Source organism: Pieris napi, chromosome 3 (genome assembly GCF_905475465.1).
Source record: "Pieris napi chromosome 3, ilPieNapi1.2, whole genome shotgun sequence".
Classification (NCBI taxonomy): domain Eukaryota; kingdom Metazoa; phylum Arthropoda; class Insecta; order Lepidoptera; family Pieridae; genus Pieris; species Pieris napi.
In genome coordinates, this window is record NC_062236.1 from 3,271,498 (window position 1) to 3,290,329 (window position 18,832).

The 18,832-nt window shown below is 31.7% G+C and overlaps 1 protein-coding gene across 2 annotated transcripts in view; it reads right to left on the reverse strand.

Moving 5' to 3' along the window:
• Window positions 1-18,832, reverse strand: part of LOC125063744 — a 52,508-nt gene that overhangs the window by 24,056 nt on the left and 9,620 nt on the right. Inside the window, exon 1 of one of the 2 annotated variants that reach the window (XM_047670340.1) lies at window positions 13,486-13,684. The exons of the other annotated variant lie outside the window; for it this stretch is intronic. Coding sequence (XP_047526296.1) covers window positions 13,486-13,547 — 62 coding nt within the window. The 5' untranslated portion in view covers window positions 13,548-13,684. Of the gene's footprint in view, window positions 1-13,485; window positions 13,685-18,832 lie in introns of those variants that run through there. 2 annotated transcript variants of the gene reach the window in all.

Sequence of the window (18,832 nt, forward strand, 5' to 3'; positions counted from 1 at the left end):
TGGGCTCACTACAATAAAGCCGTCATAATACTAATCATCTATTATGAGCTGTCATTATTGTCTGTGGCCAATTTCCGATTATGCATTTACGTGTGAGGAATTTAATTCGATATTTAAAAAAACTACTGTCTTGTAATATGTATGTACCTTTTTAGCTCTTCGGCGAAACAATTATCTCGAATTGGTAGTTGTAAAATGTCCTGTTGCTTGTCAAATATTATAAACTAAAAACAATCTAAACTCGGACTAAGTCGGTCATGTGACTTCAATAACTTATTATAAACTAAAATGTTTCTTAGGTTTTAAATTTTATTTTTCAAAAAATCATTATAATTACTTTATAAGAATATGGATAAAAATATTTAAGATACCAAAACGTATTTAGCTTATTTGTAAACATCAGACCCTTTCATCGGTCTCCTTCCAAGGAAGTATACAGCGATCTTTCCAACAAAGAACTTTCCGCACACATCAACGAAATAGCCAACATTTCCTACATTTCTTCGTGACCTTTTTAAGCGACTTCAAAGTATATATGTCGGATTCGACCCATCTATGTATATATATATGTTATATGTGGCTATTTTCTTATATAACAACCCGTCGCATAAGGATGAGGATTTCTTTGTTATAAAGTTTTCTGGGAAAATTTATAAAATATAGATTAGAGTTGGTTGGTCTTATTATACTAACTGAAGCGAAGAACTCTTTTTCTCTAATTGTGTAACGCTGTGAGACACTTCGAGCACTTTAGTTAAAAGGTGCAAATTACTGACTTTTTTATCAATAAAAATATTAATAAAATGAAGTGACATGAGCTTTAATATTGCATTCTGTTTAATTTAATAAAGTTTATATTCTCATAGAGACGAAAATTAGTAGGTACATTCGTAAACCTTACAAATGATCTTTCTTCGACAATTCGAATGTTTATTTATTTAATTGCCTGTATTTTTATGTCTTCGTTAATCTAATTAATGACTTAAGATTTAGTAAAATAGATTAGAATTTAACATCTATAAAAATCTAATTGGATAATACGGAATTAAAATTCTAATCTTGTAGGATAAACCAAATCAAGTTTGTTCGATCACTTGCGAACAGCTGGACTTCTTTTCATGGTTTTTGATTTGTTGTATTTGTCCCGAATATAATAAAGGCAAAAATATTCCAATACAAAATGTTCATGGGTTTCGTAAATGTCAAACCTTTAATGTTCATCCCGTCGATACGGTAAACTCTCCCCTAAAATTAAACGTATTTAAATAAATGTTTCGAATAGACAAAATATATTCACAATATTTGGCTAATGGTGTATTTAAAAATGTTGAATAATGTCAGTAATGACAAAGATTGACATAAATATTGGTTGTCAAATATTTTTGAACGCACGCAGAAATTGATTTTGTGTAATCTAAGGAAAATATATCAAGCTAATTAAATATACAAACATTTTAATATCTTGTTGTGTTATTACCTTAATAAAGTAGTGAACTTAATATTTATATTCTATTCATTGTATAATGTATTACTTTCATAAAATCATAAATTGAGTTATTCTAATCAACACAACATTCATTGACTGTTAGGCGGTAGGAATTGCGCCGGGTCAGCTAGTTTTAGTACATATTATAAATGTAAAAATATAACGTGGTTTTCTGTTTATTTATTAATTATATTGTAACATTTAATTTATTATATTATAACCAAAATAAGCTAATGAACAATTCTTAAAAAAAACTTTTTTCTAAATCAGATTTAACAGGACTACTATTACAATAACATGTATATAACCTCTTCATAAATACCGTCATTAAAATCATATCTGTATGCAAAAAACCACAGGATAAAAACGTGATACTTTTCAGGTAGATCATTGGATAAAGGTAAAATAACAGAGGTTCTTCGCATTAAAGACGTCATAATGTTACGTTGTACCATCTCATAATATTTACGAAACGTCTATTTCGGTTTCTTTATAAATTCCTACAAAAAATCGTCTTAAGCAGTTCTTTGAATTGACTCGTATCCGGTGTGAATCTTCGTTGATTTGATTACTGATTAATTGGTTACCCAAAGCGAACTAGAGCGTATTATTTACAATCATAGGACATGCTAAACATAACATAATTCTAGTAGTAGAGTATCCCTTAAAGTTTCTCACAGTTTAAAGCAGTGTTTCCCAACGTGGGGTCCACGCCCCAAAGGGGGGAAATTTTTTAAAACTATTTGGAATTAGAATTTAAGTTTTTCATTATATGTTTTACTTACTGTGTATCGTTAAGAATTTCCTAGTAATTTCTTCCTAAGAAGCAAAAAAATATTTTAAATTAAAAGTTATGTATGTTTAGGGGGGGGGGGGGAGATATGGGAAATCAATGAATTTGAAATGAATCGTTTTTCTAATAATACCTCACCCGATTTAAGTGTTGTAATTGCTTAAGGGTATTATTGTTTTTTTTTTTCGTATTAAGTTAAGTAAAACATTACAATTAAAATGAGAGATGGGTCTGAGATTGATGAAAGAAAGCTAATTTTTATCAGGGTCATCATGCTAATGAGTTACTTTCTACGATAAATTGGTACATAAACACGAAATTGCCTTGAAAGCGAATAGAGATTTTGCTAATTGAATATTATAAGTGCTATTGGAAAAAATGATTTATATCTGTAGTTATTTTCAGTACATTAAATACCTATAATACATATATGAATAATGGTAATGTAGCTTTAATTGATTCATGAGTTAATAATACATAAAATTACTAAGATAACATTGACTACTATATTCTGTGGCACTCTTACGAAGTGCTTATGTCAAAAAATCTAAATTTCTTTATTCAACAACAAGTCAAGTACATTGTTTTAGCAGAGATTGGAGCCCGTGAACTAATTCTAGGGAGATCGCTCTGCTCTTCCAATTTTTTAATTAAATTATAACTTAACAATCGTTACCAAAATACTATATAAAGAAAGCTGAGACTTATTACTAAAATATATATACGAGATTTACATGGTTGAGACGTTTGTACACACCAGAATTGATTTATTATGTAAATCTAAGTTACATTACGGCTTCATCCTATTAAAATTTACTAGTCATTACTAGACTATGTATAAGTCGTGATTTTATATATACATAATATATTACCATCGCCTCATATGACGTTTAAAAATAGACGTTGTAAACGTAAATTTACAATTAATTTAACTTGACAATTCAAAAGTGTACTTGGTTACCCACTTGAATAAAGCGTTTGAGTTTGAGAATATTTAATTTGACAATGTCACGTTCAAAATTAAGACGACGTCGCTACAATAGTAAAAAAGACTACTGGAGCCCACGAACATAGGCTCCACCATCACGTGAATGTCGAGGATATTCAACTCCTTGACACCACGGGCCTAGTGAGAAGAATGAAAAGGACAATACCATTTGAACTAGTAAATTAGTGTTAGTGCACGCTAGTATTAAGTGCTACACAGTGAGTGAAAAAAAAAATAGAACACAAGAACAGAGTCTTCCCTTTAATAGAGACTGTATGTAGTGTTATTGGACACTTTCTTATGAAAAAAGCCTTATTAGTACACTAGGTTAGACTTAAATGTCAAGTTAAAAAAAGTCAAGAATCATTTAATCATATTGGTAACACAATGTACACTTATGAACGTCAAAAAAAAATGTATGTGAAATGCTTCTAACTTTACATTTAGTGCCAGTTCTCAAATCAATGGCGTAACACGGAAGAGGAGAACTGGCAATAAACTCTCCGCCACTCTTTTTAATCGCCATGTTTTTTTACACAACGTTTGTAAGGAGCTGCAACCATTACACCATGTTCCACATGACATCTTAAGTAATTTATAATAATAACATAAATTAAAAACAAAGAAGTTAGGCTTGATTCTAATGATCCATGATGTCTTAGTAAAGTCACATGCATTGCCTATCGCATAATTGCTCGTGTATTTGTTGTATATGATTTGTTTTATACGCTAAACATTCGCGTGTTAAAGGAATAAGGTATTTTGAGAAGTAAGTTGTTTTGCGTGAAAGCCTTCAACCAAGACGAAGGTCATGGGCGTGGAAGCCGGCGATGTTGCCTTTAATGTTACAAGTTATGTTATTAAATTAATACAATTTTTCATAGGCCAATTAGCTTAACTATTACGTAATGTAAAAGTATTATTGAATGTCATTTATTATTAGATGGTGCATGCCATTGATTGTGATAGTTGCAAGGAAATCATGCATCCAGTTGGCTATGGATAGTTATATAAACTACTGCCTGTATAATTATGATATTTGTTACATATGGCATGTATGTAGTGTTATTGGCCGCTTTCATTTGTTAAATATACTTTTGAGTAAATTAGGTAAGTCTTAAATTTCTTTTTAGTCCCACCCCAGAGGGGGAATATGATTGTTAAGAGGGGCTCGAAAATTTATTAAAAATATTTGAAATTTTAATTATAATTTCAGTTTTTTGTTGTTTTGAAAATTTATTTACTGTTTCGTTAACAATTTTCTATGTTAGCTAATCAGCTTTGGTAGCTATTTCCACCTGGCAATGTTGTATCATACGAATTACGACATATATAGGGTATACATTATTATTATTACTAACCAAATTTATTGAGCATGTGTTTATTATTTTAAATACAAAAAAGTGTAAATTAGTGAAGCCTGCGAAGTGCCCAGAAAACTTCTGAAGCTGCTGGAAGGAGCTAGGCTGGCTTAATTATCCATAATTTTACGCACAACGGACCAAATATGCGACTAAATGCGGAAACTGAGTTCACACTACATATTACAAACACACATATAAGTGTAAATCATAAATAACAGAATTCTTGCGTATGCTTATCTAGTTATAACGATCGTAGTTTTTTATGTTACTTTTTGTAAAGGCTTTTCGCACCTCTGGAAAATCTTATGAATACGGGTTTTATAGTAATAATATGATGCATCAGAGGAAACATGTTTAAATAAATTATAAAAGTAATGCATTTTAATTTTAGTATGTCGGTCGTTTGTGCGCCGAAAATTGCCTCGCAATATGAATATTATAGAGGCATTTTCGTTTTAATTTCAGTTAAATATATCATATTGACAATGTACGTTGTCAATTGTCACATTCTTCTGTAGATCAAGGTGAGTCATATTGGATCTAACAGAAAATCAGTATATGTTTAATTATTTGATATATTAAGACTATTTCAAATAAAAAAATGATGAAGTTTCTTTATTGGTATACTATGTATAATAATAGTAGTTATAAAAAAAGGGTGCGTGTACTTATGTACGCGCGTAAGAAGTTATACTTCTTTGGCATTATTAAAAATAGTTTTGATTGCAAGCAAATAATTAATTACAATTAAATAATCAAAGACTGAAAAAAGAGTCATTATAGTCAATAAAGTTCAGTTTACATTTGAATAATTAAATAAATAAATATTTATTATTATTCTCTTACATTAAGTGTAACATAAATTCTATTATTGTTCGAAGGTTTTTATTTAAATTATGTCCAATGCCGTAGCATCTTCCGTGGGCAACTTCATTCTGTGAATTTTGTGTAACGGTGCGCGCGCATCGTAAAATTTCATTCTCATTAATTTTTCATAACGCGCGTAAAGAAGTATAACTTCAAAATTTTGCTATTTTATGTTTTCGCTATAAAAGCAATGAACTGTTTAATTATTAAACAGACACGACAGATTTCGTCCTTAATCTTGCACAGATGTCAACTTATAACGACAAAAATTATTAAAAGCATTATAAGAGCAAATTTGACTTTTAAAAGTCCTTTGAAAATACGCGACCGTATTCAGGGCCTTGCATGAAAGCACGCTAGGCTTAACCCGATTTTCACTTAGGCGCTTATTGCCATTAATTATTCGTGAGCGAGTGCACGTGAAAATTATCCTTGGATTTTCTGAAATGCTGCAATGAATTATTTGTGGCTCAGGTAGATTTGTAGCATGATATTTCAAATAATATTATAACCATATACCTGTAATACCAGGGGAACAATGAAACATATGTATGACACAAGGATGGTGCAAATAGGGGAACTTTACGGAATGGTTTTAGACGCATTAAGGTAATAATTGACCTTGTCAGAACCATTTCCAGGGCGTTCTAACTCACAACTGGGTACAAAACTTCAATATTGAGATTTCGTATCCAATTTCGTTGTAGTCGATCGTGTGGTAGAAAAACTGAAGTCAGGATAGCTATCGCTAGGAAATTGCGGAGTACCGCTGATTGGTCCACATAATTTATGGGCATAACACGCGAAACGGATAGTTCTGTCCAATAACAAAACATATTATCGTTTTATCTTTAGTTTTATAAAATAAACAATATGTGTATTATGGAATATAAGATACAGGTATCACTTATTCCACGTCATTAAATTGTTGCGGTAGACATCCCTACTCATCGGCAAAGAAGACAGAGGGTGTAGGCCGAGAGAGAAAAAGCCGGCGTACAAAACTCTCGGTACTCTTTTAAAATATCAAATCATCATACAAAATAACTATAGCAAACAACACTTATTTTAAAACAAATATCGTAAATTAATTAGAAGAAGCCTGTCTAGCCCTAGTCCCAGGCCCTTTTATCAACTAGATAATCGTTAACTTTATAGTAAGCCTTTTTACACAGCTTTTCTTTAATACATTTTTAAATTTAATATAAGGCAGCGATAAAAGAGCCTCTGGCATTTTATTAAAAAAATATATCCCTTTTCCCAAAAAAATAATTTTTAACTTTAGATATTCTAGTACGGGGAAATTGCAGCCTGCGTTTGTTCCGAGTATTAACATTAGGCATATGTTCTATTCTAGTAAACTTATCACGTAAAGTAAGTATATAAATTCCCTTGAATTTATCTCTCAGAGATTCCCTACATTTAAAATTATAGATCCTCATCAGGTTTGGTTTCAATTACTTACCAAGGAAATAATTTGTATAATTAATATAATAAGACAATAGGTTATAACATTTCCTATAGAGTATACTATTTTAAAATGATGCATGGGGTATAAAAAAACCTATTTTTTTACAGATGGGCTTGATAAAAGGGTAAACCAGCAAGAATGTAAGAATTTCAGTACATAACTATTATATAATAATTTGAATATCATGAATACGCGTCTTTGGCTTTGACAATCAAGAAACATATTAAATAAATTGACGAAACGATTTTTGTATCGCCAAATCGCGTACAAAATATAAGTTGCCTAAAAGGTTGCAAAAAATAAACAGGATTTTGTTGGGTTGATTGACCGGCAACTTGGAATTGCTTTTATGGTAATGAGCAATGTGGTACACCTAGGCCAACGTTTCGACACATATTTTATTTAATATACAACCTTTGTGGCTAAGTGTTTAACGTATATAGTCTGTGACGACCTAGAATTGAGCCGGCGAAAAAATTCTACTTAATAAGTGTTAGGGTCTGTTTCACAATGTATGGATAAAGTACCAAATAGCTATGCAACACATAAATTATTTGGAAGATAAATTGTGCTATTTGACACTTCATCGGACTCATAACTTATGATGGACTTTAGACGAATAGCGCTATATGACAGTCGTGAAACGCAACAATAGTGTTTATCCTACCAATAAGTATTAAATAACTAATTTGGAACTTATGTAGAACTTATCCGTAATGTGTGAAACAGACCCTTAGTATGCATCATCTATTCGAGACATTGAGCTTTGTATAATATAATTGAACATTTATATAATTTTAAAAACTAAAGACTTTCTTTTTATTTAACCCAACTCCAAAAAATATGAAATTTACTGAAAAACATTAATTAATTGTATTCAATAATAATAAATAAATAATAATTAATTGTGACCCAATGGCGTAATTTAAAATAATGACACGATATGTGGATAAAGTAATTATAATAATAACAATTGTATTACTTTAGTTTCCATAATCATAAATAAAACCTACTGTTACCATCAAAGGTTTCATTGACACTTTGATAATAAATTTGAGAAATTTAAAAAAGATATTGCTGAATAAAAGTAATAAAAGTGCATAAATTTATATTACTGATCAGATTTCACAAGACGATAATCTTAAGAACAGCTCATAATGGACTCAAATAGAATAAATCTTGTGAGAACATGTTCTGTCCAACATTTTAAACGAACTTTTAAATATCTGAGAAAGAACTACACAGTTTTGCACTAAAGAATATCTGCAAATCTGTGGAGAGTATTTTGAACCTGAATTTATTATTTATATATAATACAATGACGTGTCAAATATATAAGTGACCTAGAAATCTTAATATAGCCTGTATTGTGCAATATAAGGTCTATTTTCTGTGTGCAGTGTTAACAAATATTTATACGATGTACGTGTGGTACGTAAATGTTTTCATTTACAATCCGGTAACATGCTGGTTTAAGTATAAGAGCTTGTACATTTTACAGAGAAAATGAGTGCAATTTTTTTCGTATATATATAGGTTTTTATACGATTGCCTGACTATTTCGAAACCCCAATTTTTTTTCGTAAAATAAAGTTCACAAAAGAGAGTGAGACTTTACATGAATTACAATCTATACAATAATTATGGCTTATAAGTAATATTATATTATTTTGACTTTTCTACAATACTAGTGAATAGCTTAAACTAAGGTAATTTCATTAACAGTCTTAGTGTTCTATAATGTTTTGATACTATGTTCGTATTCAAGATACCTACTGCATTTGTACTTATATTCACTAAAGGTTTAGTTTCCTTTAGGCGTCTTGTTCCCGTTGACCACAACATAAACAAAAAATTCGAAATTCGTAAAAAAAATTGTAAATTTGACAGTCGGTGTATGACGTTGTGCTTAATAAAACACAAATATTAATAATAAATATCGTGAATAAACTATTAGCTGTGTCAGATAACCATTTTACTGGTAAAAGAACTTTCAGAATTGGTTCACACATTCCAGTGTAAGGAGAAACTCAAAGTTCAGTAATTTTCGAGACATCTTTATGAACATTCTATACAAAAGTTCATGATCTCCCGATTAACAGTTACACTAAGGCTAATTACCAATTACGGTCAGACTGCGGTTAATAACCAAATGACGTATCCGTTCAATTAGAACGTCTTTCTTTTCATTTCCTTTGATCACGACGACCTACTTTGAAAACCTAAAATATCATGTTCTAGATTTTCTTATAACGGTTTGGTTTTTTAGGACATTTCGCCTAGTCTCAGAGGATGAGTCACGCACTAGGAATTTGAGGTTTTGGATGCGGGTCTCAAAAACAAAAAGCGAATTCGGAAGGCAAGTTATTACGCGAAGATTGAAAAGACTACCAGTGTGGAATAAGAAATGAATCTCAAAACAATGTAAAAAGTGAATATTGTTCTATGGATTTAAGCAAAGTTAACATTCTGTTATCTCTTGAGTTTAGACTCTGTTATTAAAAAACGTACCACAAACCATAAATAGCTATTGAATTTTTTATAATTATCAAATAAATATATGTAGTAAACGCTGGCATTTAAAATATTCATCTTTTTTGTCAATTGTTACAATGAAATATTCGTTACTCGCGGATTTGCTTATGTTAAGATATGTTTGACCTTTGTATAGCGACACATACGCGAAATGTATGCATAATAGTAACTAAAATGTATTATTATTGACAGTTTCATTGTAATATACAATTTTAAATAAATATTCATTTACCGAACAGATTTTGATCTTACTCAAACTGTTCCCTAAGTTGGAGAACTCTGGATTTAAATCAAAAGGGTTATCATGATTAGATTTGTCATTCATTACTTATTGAGTGTGAAGATTCTAATGCCTCATTAACTGTATAATATATATTTCTTAACCACATTACATAATTTCTTCCCACCTATATTAATATTATTTAATACGGAGAGACCGGATGGTTTTTATCGTGGAAATGAGATCAAACCATTGTTATTTAACCATTAATTATGCATTCATAAGTTGCATCTTTAATAATTTAACATTGGGACAAAAGCGGAAGTGGCATTCTGAGGTAAATGCTATAAAAAAAACTTTTTAGTCAAAACTTATAAGTGCTATTAAGTTATGGCGAAATAGAAACAGTTATTGTTAGGGACTTGATAATATTGGCCGAAATTGATATGGGTGTGGTGAGCTAGCATGTGTAGTAAATATAAAATGAAGAAAGAAAACGCTCATAAAATTTAGTTAATAGCAGGTATTTATGATTAACAACGCCTGTATAGTTGAAATATAGGTCTTTGTATAAACACGACTGCATCAGTTTAAATATTCTTTCATTTAGGCGAAAGAGAAAAGTGCATAAAATGTTTCGTTTTTCAACTAAACAAAAGCTAGACAGTTCAGCAATAATTCATAGCGTGTCAAGATCTTTCTAAAGAACTTGCACATAGCTATTAGTCAGTGTTTTCATCTCGTATTGAAACAATAGAGTATCATTTTCATTATACAGTGACTAAATTAGACTTACTGCAGCGATTTTCGAGAATTATACATTTCCGTGTTGTTTTGTAAACTGTAAAGATTTCTTAATAACGATTTGCTTCAGGCTAATGAAAGCTTGATTTTGTAACAGAAATAAAGGTTTATTTTGAGCAACATTAATTTAAAAGAATTATAAACGCGGAAAATATATGTAAGAAAAATGAGGCATCGTCGGCGATTCAAAATTAAAATTCTTTTGCTATTTAGAATCCTGTTAAGCTAACTCCTCATTAATGTACCATTTTATGAATTAGCCTAATTGGAATAGGTCAACGTACGTAATGACAAGAAAATATGTATGACATTTGACAGAAAATGAAAACGCATTTGACCCACTTTTCTATTTTCAGAATTTGTTATTAATAAAATATTGTATGGGAACACGCCTTGATGGAAAATATTAAGTATTCTTATCAATTTTAAATGAACCGCCAATTAAGCTACGTCTATGCTTTTTAATTAGGTTCGGTGCACAATAGAATAATTAATGAGCTCAATACGTCGTGTGAAAAGGTTATCACGTATAAAGTCGCCATATTTTGTGCATCAAAACTGATTTTATAACAAAAACTATCATAATATATGTGTATTTTTAACCTACAAGTAGAAACGTAACTCATATCGTATATTAGTAAACACTTAGTACATTCCGTTGACTTTGTAAGAACCAACTCGAGTTATTATCCATAATAAAGGCCGACTTCAAGCCATTGTTAAAGGAACTTGGTCAAAGAATGCGGGAACAACGACCTGACGGTATTCAGATAATACACCATAATGGCCTTTCATACCTAAAGCATAGCATTAACCCAATTCTAATATAAAGAATTCACAAGAATGAGGATTCGACCGTTCGCCTTAAATTTGTTTTCACCATATTTCAGCAAACAGATAAATTTTTGTCTATTTTTAACAAATTAATGTTGTGGTAGACATAGCAACCCAATTAGCAATTGGAAAAGTCACTACTGTTTACGCAACAACTATCTTTTTTGGATTTATAGAGGTTTACAGAATTTGAAACTTTCAAAGATTTTCTACTCATCGGAATACATTTATATTGTAACAGATCCTTAATGGTTAACGACTGGAGAGACATAGCCTTAATCATAATTTGTTATATTAGTCCAGAATCTTGCAGTGCGAGTGTGTCAACAAATTAATTCAAGAATGTGTCTCGAATATAACGCTCATAAAATGTAAAAGGTAAACTTATCAAATGTCGACTTTGTCAACACGTTCCCGGGAAAGTTTGCTCAGACTACATGTTGGCGTCCGTCGGCTCCAAAGATATTACGACGCAGCCTTGTTTACTCATTGAAGAAATACGATAGTCGAGAAAATTCCGAGATAAAGACACGATCAAGGATTTAAAAAAAACTCCGAATAGATTCTTTTCACAAAGTATTTATGTGCTCTGTAGCCATATGGTTTTTTACACTGTTATTAGTTAGGGTAATTTTTATTATTTAAAAATCACCGTGACAGCAAGCTTCTTACTGCAGTTTTAGCAAATAAACTAATTAAAAAAACTGAGTCGGGAAGCTATCAGTTCGACGGTAATTTATGTAGTTTATAGACGTTTTATGTAGTTAAGCTTTATGCGAAAATAATACATTTTTTTAATTAAATCAGTGGCGCTACAAACTCTAGGTCTTGGCCTCAGATTTTAGAATCTGTTAGAATTTTTTTATTAAATCTAATAGGCAAGTAGGTTCGGCAAGTAGGATCAGCCTCCAGTGCTGACACACGCCGTTGACTTTTTGGGTCTAAGACATGTCGGTTTCCTAACGATGTTTTCCTTCACCATTCGAGAAAATGTTAAATGCGCTCATAGAAAGAAAGTCCATTGGTGCACTGCCGGGGATCGAACCTCCGACATCAGGTTTGAGAGTCGCACGCTGAAGCCAACACTACTCTAGATTTTAGAATTGTGATTTGTAAAATGGAATAAACGGTAACTAGCGGTCGCCTCATATCTTTATATTTAATAATTAATCATATCCAATGCATCTGACAACTTGACGATCTGAGGATTAGTTTCTTGACATCCGTTATAATCGGGTAACAGGGAATATTAAAGCTAATGAATGTGTGATTTATTGTATGTGAAATATATCACTCATTCCCAAGAAGATCCTATATGGTTTATTTATTTGACCAAATAACTTGCCCCAATGCGATGTATAAATATACCAAATGATCATATATATAAAACGCTTTATATAACCTTTCAATGTGATATATTGTAGAAACTACAATGGCTTACTTAAGCGGAGTATTTCACAGCAGTAATTAGGTTAAAATCTTTGATATCCAAGACTGCACGAGTCATTAAAGTCATAAACATTTGGATGAAACACTAACATCACGTAAACTTTCATATCTATAGGTTGATTTGTATACAAATATTGTACTTTAAAAATACGAAGATCTGTCCTATATCTTTACCACAAAAATGTCTAGAATATACGCCCGATGTGTTAGTAAATAGTTCAGTTATTTCATACTTGAATTTATTTTCATTGTTCCACAGATGGTTTTACACCGGAATCAGTTTCATCACAATGTTTTTGTTTGATGATTACGCAAAATGTGAAAACGAATAGATTTTCAATAAAATTGACACGCGCGTTTTTTATCGCAACGATACTTTTAATGAGTTTTTTATGTAATATTTTGTAATAAAATTAGCAACTACGTTACTTCAAACAGCAATTTATATTTGGCTCGACGTATAATTATTACTTACATTATTTAAATTAATATAGCATAAAAAATAATGCTCATGAATAAAATACTCAGGTGAAGAGATCTGGATATTTTTAAATAATGGGTAGGTCTAAATAAGAAGAGACGATTTATCAAAGCTTCAAAGCTCGGTTAAAAACATTCAATTACAGCGGCTTAGGAGATGCTTTCTAATCAGTATTCATAACTGGTATTCTTACCAAACCGGTTGACCCTTCATGCCGACTGTACGATCCAGAGACAGGAGAGCCCGCAAGTGCATCGCACTTCAACGCACACACGCGCTTTTATTCAACCCAGTCATATTTATCACTGCACAAGTATTTAAATTCTTCAACACAGAAATTTCAGCACGCTCACTTGCGGCGCTGAGCGACGCGCGACTGCCGAGTCTGCCCAGCTCAAAATACGTCGGCATCCGATGTAAGCGCGCCCTAAATACTCGACAATCGATTTCAGCTTTTATAACAGGATAATAGAGTCTATATTTAGATGTGGATAGTGCTATATTCTTAGCAAGTGCAAGAGATAGAAAGTAGACGTGGATGCTGCAGAGCGTATACGTAATGCGGTCAGTGTCGCAGTTCGTGAACAGATTAAATAAACATAATGACTCTTCCGGAGTTGTTTTTATGTTGTTTTAGTGTATGTAAAAAGCTCATGGCCAAATAATAATTTTGTAATTACATAATGAATTTTAATATCAAACATAGATGTAAAAATATTTACTTTAGCATGACATAATATGTTATCGTAAATTAAATATCACTTTTATCTTGTGCCTAAATTGTTTTAGCTTAATGTGAAACGTTATAAAAGATAAATAGTTAGCAGACATAATTTTTAATAGTTTAGTATACGAACCGTCTCAGCCGCATAGTTGGTAACCACATGCTCAATGAGTCGGAGCAATGATAGGGTATGATATCAACGAAACTAGCTGCCTGTACTTTAAAGACAGCTGATAACTTTAATAAAACGATCAGTAAAATTAGAGGCAATTGCTGAATACAGAAACGTGTCTGTTAATAATTGATCTTCATGTTTTTCAAATGTTAAAAATAATTGGCTATTTATAAGCGCTTTTGTATTTCTAGCTACAAATTGGCAATTAGTGGAAAGACCTGCCACAGATGCAAGTGCGGCTTATAAATTTTTGTACGTTATTTTACTGCCGTACCTGTGAGATTCTTTCTTTTATCATGGCAGGTAACTGAGCCGAATTTGCGCAATCACTCCGGGCAATTTATTTGCCGGGAAATATATATTACCGTGTATATATATTTACTCCGATAAATAACTCCCCTATGTCTTTATCGTTGCGTTATAACTCTTGGTTTCTAGATTATTTGTTTTCTCGATCAGCGACCTGACTCAAAAATAAACGTAAGTGCAGAAGAAATAGTAATTTACAACAAACTATACCAAACATGAAATTCCGCAGCAAAAATTGGCATCATATTCTTTTCGTTATATTAGTTTTTTTTAACTTCTTATTGTGTTACTCAAGTTCACTACGACATGACATATAATGCAGTACGGGTTTGAATCCCACGATAAAAATCTCTGCGTGCCATTGAGGCATTACGGACTTTAAGCAAAAGCAGTCTGCGTACTTTTTTTCCAGCTTACAAAATTAAAACCAGGTTTTCATGTAAAGCACACAAGTGTTTTATTTTCAGAATAAAACATAACTTTACTAAACGGATAAACTAACCTTCTGGGCCTGAGTTTCATTAGCAGTGTCTAGAGATAACACTACATCATTATAATTTTAAAAAAAGCACTGGTTTTTCATTTTTTTATTAAAATTACCCAGCTGTTTAAGCGTGTGTAAGTGTAAGTGTAATGCCCGCCATCTACTGCGAGCGGAACGGACCCATTACGGACTCCGCTATACTCGTTACTATGTTAGGGAGTTGAACGAGTTTCCCACGGAAATAAAAATGAAAATGTATGAAAATCATCGTTCGCAGTGGAAGGCGGGCATTCGTTTCGTAAGTGAAATAATTTTATACTTAAAGTATAAAGATACTATTCAGATAATTTTCATGAGAATGTGGTGAAAGGTGTCTGGCAGGATCGAAGTTTGTGAAAAGCTGTCTTTTCGTCCCTTAGGAAATATGCACGATAGACAAGAATATCTACTCTATTACTATTGTTGCTAGTAAACTACTTTAATGCAGATATGCTTGAAGCTGCGAAATGTGTGGCTTTGGGACTTATTGGAGGTTAAAGATAGAAAATAATTATGATTTAATTTTATAAAGACCTTTTTCCCTCTCAAAATGGCTCTTTACCCCCATGCCACATTTGTGCCAGTACGGCTAGCGCACAGCAAACCAATTTGATGACTTCATAATATGGCCTATTAATAATATACAATAAAAACAACGTGTATTTCTCAACTACACAAATTGTATTGAAAATCGAGATGATAGAGCTGTTAAAACTAAGATTATATTGTCTTGGTACTGAGACCCATAGAGTGAGGCTAAATATAAAAGGGACGGCCTGGGAAGTATTATCCAAAATTTAAAAAGCGGGAATTGTACCTATGTACGAATATGAACTAACTATTTAAAACTACTAGGTTGACTTAAAAAAAAATTACCGTGATAACAACATATCCTTGAGTAACATAGACTACATTTATTTTCAAGATAGTTTAATAAATAAATATCCAGCCCTGCGAACAAATTATACTGAAAAGTATGACTGGACTTTGACGATAACCAGTAATCGTAATTTTCAGAGACCACGCCTTCATTTTACTAAACACAAAATTCTGGTTAGTGAATGAATTATAAACATCCGTGTTACTTCCAAAAGAAACTGATCATGATGATAATTGATTGTTGCTTCTACAAAATGGAGCAAAAATAAATATTAACGCGTTTTGGACGAGTGAACTACTTTGATTCTATTTGATGTAAAAAATGTATTTTAATTTAGTACTTATAGCGTTCATTATAAAGATCAAAATAAATTTAATGACCTCTTTTCAGAATCTGTATCAAGCTGATTTCGTTTTTATGAATCCATCTCCTTCGGTCGCTTGGTGCTGTTGTTCGCAAATCGCTTAATAGTACCCAGGACTTATCTGCTCTGGTTCAGAAAGCAAATCTATATTATGGAGAATTATAAAAAAGGGAGCAAGTACAATCAAGAGAATTAACACTTGTTGCGCGAGAAAAGCGTCAGAAATTTTTACCAGCTCTAAAAATTTCTTTAGTAATAATTGATTTTTTACATCTTTTTGGTTAATATAACAATAAGTTTAATCTCTCTCAGGTGTAGCAGCGGTCCCTTAGTGCATCAAAGTAAATTGAAAAATTCTACCTGAAGAAGAGATACTCGTGGTATGACTAATTAATGTTCTAATCGCGTGTACAGTATCACGTGTTTTGTCCCATAGAGGCATATTGCGCGTGTTATATATTAAGAATACATTTAATTCTATTTTATATTTGTAAATTGCAAAATTTTCTATAATGAATCCGTTCCGTAAGGACCAGTGTTTTTCACCTTTTTTTACCCTTTCTAAAATTATTAGGCCCCCCCTTTTAGCCTTAGCAACTAGATATTATTATTAATATATATTCATTTTATTATTGTATAACAAGACTGTATTGTAAATTTCGATGGAAACACTAAAGTCCATATGCTATATCCTCTTCTTGAAGTTCTCATTAAAATTTTCTCAAATAATGAGTTATAATTAAGGATAAGGTTTTCATTACAGCTTCTGCAGCCTTTGATTTAAATTAAAAGTTTTTAATGAGGGTTCGCAATGTGCTAATTACAATTGTGGATCCTCGAGATTATTTACGTAAAACGGTCATTTAAATTGGGGCACAAGGGTTTTCTTCCCGTATATACTGTGTTTAACTGTTTACACAATGGTTCAAACTTAACCCGTAGCTTTAAAGTCGAAGGCTAGGAGTGTGCGTGCTCCGTTTTGCAGTCTTTTTTGTAATTTGAAGTTTATTAATTTTATAAGCTCTAAGGTGTCGTAAATTATGTTATATGTTTTCTAGTATTAAATGAATACACCAAATACTATGAACCAAATAGTCATAAACTCTTTTGTGCCTTTAATGTTTGGGTTTTTTTTAATCGCGTTTTTATACTGCTTTTAGATAGACTTTATAGTTGTCTTCCAATTTAGTAATAATGACAGTAGTTGAAAATTTACGGTTAGGTTTCTTTATACATGTCCACCCCAGAAATGCGTTAAATGCCAACAACCGAAATCAATTTTGAAGGAACTTGTATTAACTATTCCCTAAGTTGAATTAAATCTTTAAAAATCTATAAACTAATTTGAGCACAACTCTTAGAAACCTACTCAAACATTAACAGCTGCGTCATTCTCATAGTTGTGGTAAGTTCACTAAAAATATAACTGAATCAGTGTTTTGAAGTAAATTTGGAATGAGGATTTTTGGATGGAGGACATCTGACTAATTTGATGTATAGAATGTAAAACTCAGTAGGTTTTAATATAGAAACGTAATACATACGCATCATAACGTAAACGTAACACACATTTGTTTTTTAATTTATACATAGGATACATTAGCCCATCAGGTACCCGATTCGTGGCCGAGAAGCTAAGCAGCAGGGAAGTCCAATCTCCCCTTTCCTTTTAGGAACTTTATTTACTAAACCTAGGTCTGATGGGCTTGGCGTCTTGGCAGGCACGGTCGACGACTACTATGGAAATATCCTCATGATATTTATGGGCGAGTGGAAGCCCGCTAGCCGGCGGGACCGGCTTCACATGCTATTCATCTTACTGACATATTTGACAATTCTATGGCTGAATTTTTCCAGTTGCGATCAGTACTCATATCAGATAGCCCATCCCGGGATACTCTCATTCCAGTCCCGAGCTTTTCATCATCGCTCACTAAGAGCATCGCTCTGGCTCTTTCGACTTAGTGCACACACAGTATTAGTTCCTTATACTATTATTGTGCTCTGCAGTCTGTTGTAGATCTAAGTTTGATTCATCATCAAATATTAAGTAATATTATTAAATATCGTGAACTTGAAAGGTTTGAATCTTATTAACGTTTAAATTAAGACTATTAATAAGAACTCCTTTAAGACTTATAACAGTATTAACAGCCCATTTCGAGTTTGCTGATATAGAAATATTTTTGTTCTTTTTTATTTTGCTTAGAACGTGCATTTGTGTATCAAATTCAATCAAATAATTTCACGATTTCGATTCAAATATAACACTTACAAATTCAATGCAGTTACATTATTTGTAGAATATCTTAGCAGTTCGATAAACTCTTGTTTTCGTGTTTGTATTCAAAGAAATATATGGTGAAAAAAAAATTGACTTATAGTTCTCACAGTAACTTTGAAAGCATGACTTTCAAATTACTCTAATATTAACAATAATATAGCTCAGAATTAAATACATTAATGTATACGTTGTTCCATTTTCGGATAATTATAGCATACGTCCCACACAACACGACTTAATTAACGCATATTATTAGTACAATTCTGATTTGAGATATGAAA